The sequence below is a fragment of the Penaeus monodon genome, chromosome 28 (assembly GCF_015228065.2).
Source record: "Penaeus monodon isolate SGIC_2016 chromosome 28, NSTDA_Pmon_1, whole genome shotgun sequence".
In the NCBI taxonomy this organism is placed as follows: domain Eukaryota; kingdom Metazoa; phylum Arthropoda; class Malacostraca; order Decapoda; family Penaeidae; genus Penaeus; species Penaeus monodon.
In genome coordinates, this window is record NC_051413.1 from 17,593,456 (window position 1) to 17,594,568 (window position 1,113).

The window sequence follows — 1,113 nt, forward strand, 5'->3', positions numbered from 1 at the left end:
AAGGTTGAAAACGAACATGTACAGGAAGGGAAAATGACTCCTCCGCATCGGTTTAACAGCGAATTGCAATTATTTATACGCCCAGGAGCGTGTTGTTCCCGTTGGGCTGGCGAACTGAACCGCCAGTGTGAGCGGGGCAGGGTAGTGGGCAGGTTGTGGCAGCCTGTGGTATCTTGGTACTGAGGCCCAACACAGAGCCAGAGTCTGAGGACCACACTCTTACTCGACGATTTCTGAACACAGGGCCTAAAAGTGGCACGCGCAGAAGTGAAGCACCTATGGTGGTAATCCAAAGCTTCCTCAGCTTCATGTTTTGCCAGGAATTTGGGCTTCTCTTTTTCTGAACAATGCAGGCACTGTGTTCCAGTTATTAAGTGAAAGTTCAATATCAAAGCGCTGATATTAAGTGAAACGTTAACAAATGCACCGTCATACTTTCAAAAGATACTGCTAGAAGTTGGTACCTGCCTCAGTCTAGTGTTGGTCCACTGCACCTTTACTAATATAACCGTAAAGAGCAGTTCCTGTCTTTCGAATTACTGCACATAATCATTTTTGACCAAGCTTCATCGTTTAATTTCCAACACGCGCATCTTCCTTGCTGACAGTATCGCGTCCAGCTGGAACTGTCGGAATGAGGTAAGTGCAACGAGCAGAGTGTGGACATGAACCGTAGGAGCGTGGCAGGCCCTTTTACTGAACGCGTATAATGGTACAGCATGCAGCAGTACCATTATGCAAACAATATTTCAAGCTTGCAAGATCAGGACATTCAACATCGTAACATGAGGGAAACGTTGGCTTTTGTAATATAAGAAAACGGGTCGAAATTCCAAAGAGAGAAAATGGCGTTGGTGTTGCTAAACGCAGATGCCATTGACTGAAACGAAAGGAGCAAAGCCAAAGTTAGTGACAGTTGCAAAATGCAGTTTCAGTGACAAAGGAAGACTAAATAAAAATCCTTTACTCGGTTTGGCAATGCGAAGTATTCCTTGGGAAGAGGGACTGATGCCGTTGCACGCAACAGCCGTGAAGAGATTTTACAGCAGGATTTTGAGGAAGCATCGGAGTCCTGCTGCGCCGTCTGACACCTGGTCACACACCTTGCCTTGA

The 1,113-nt window shown here is 46.2% G+C and overlaps 1 protein-coding gene across 1 annotated transcript in view; it reads left to right on the forward strand.

Annotated features, from left to right (window-relative positions):
• The first annotated feature begins 124 nt into the window (after positions 1–124).
• The window catches only part of LOC119591391 (L-threonine 3-dehydrogenase, mitochondrial-like), a 16,662-nt gene continuing 15,673 nt past the window's right edge, over positions 125–1,113 (forward strand). The window contains exon 1 of the mRNA XM_037940131.1: positions 125–639. Within this exon, the coding sequence (XP_037796059.1) occupies positions 635–639 (5 nt within the window). The 5' untranslated portion in view covers positions 125–634. The remainder of the gene's footprint in view (positions 640–1,113) is intronic.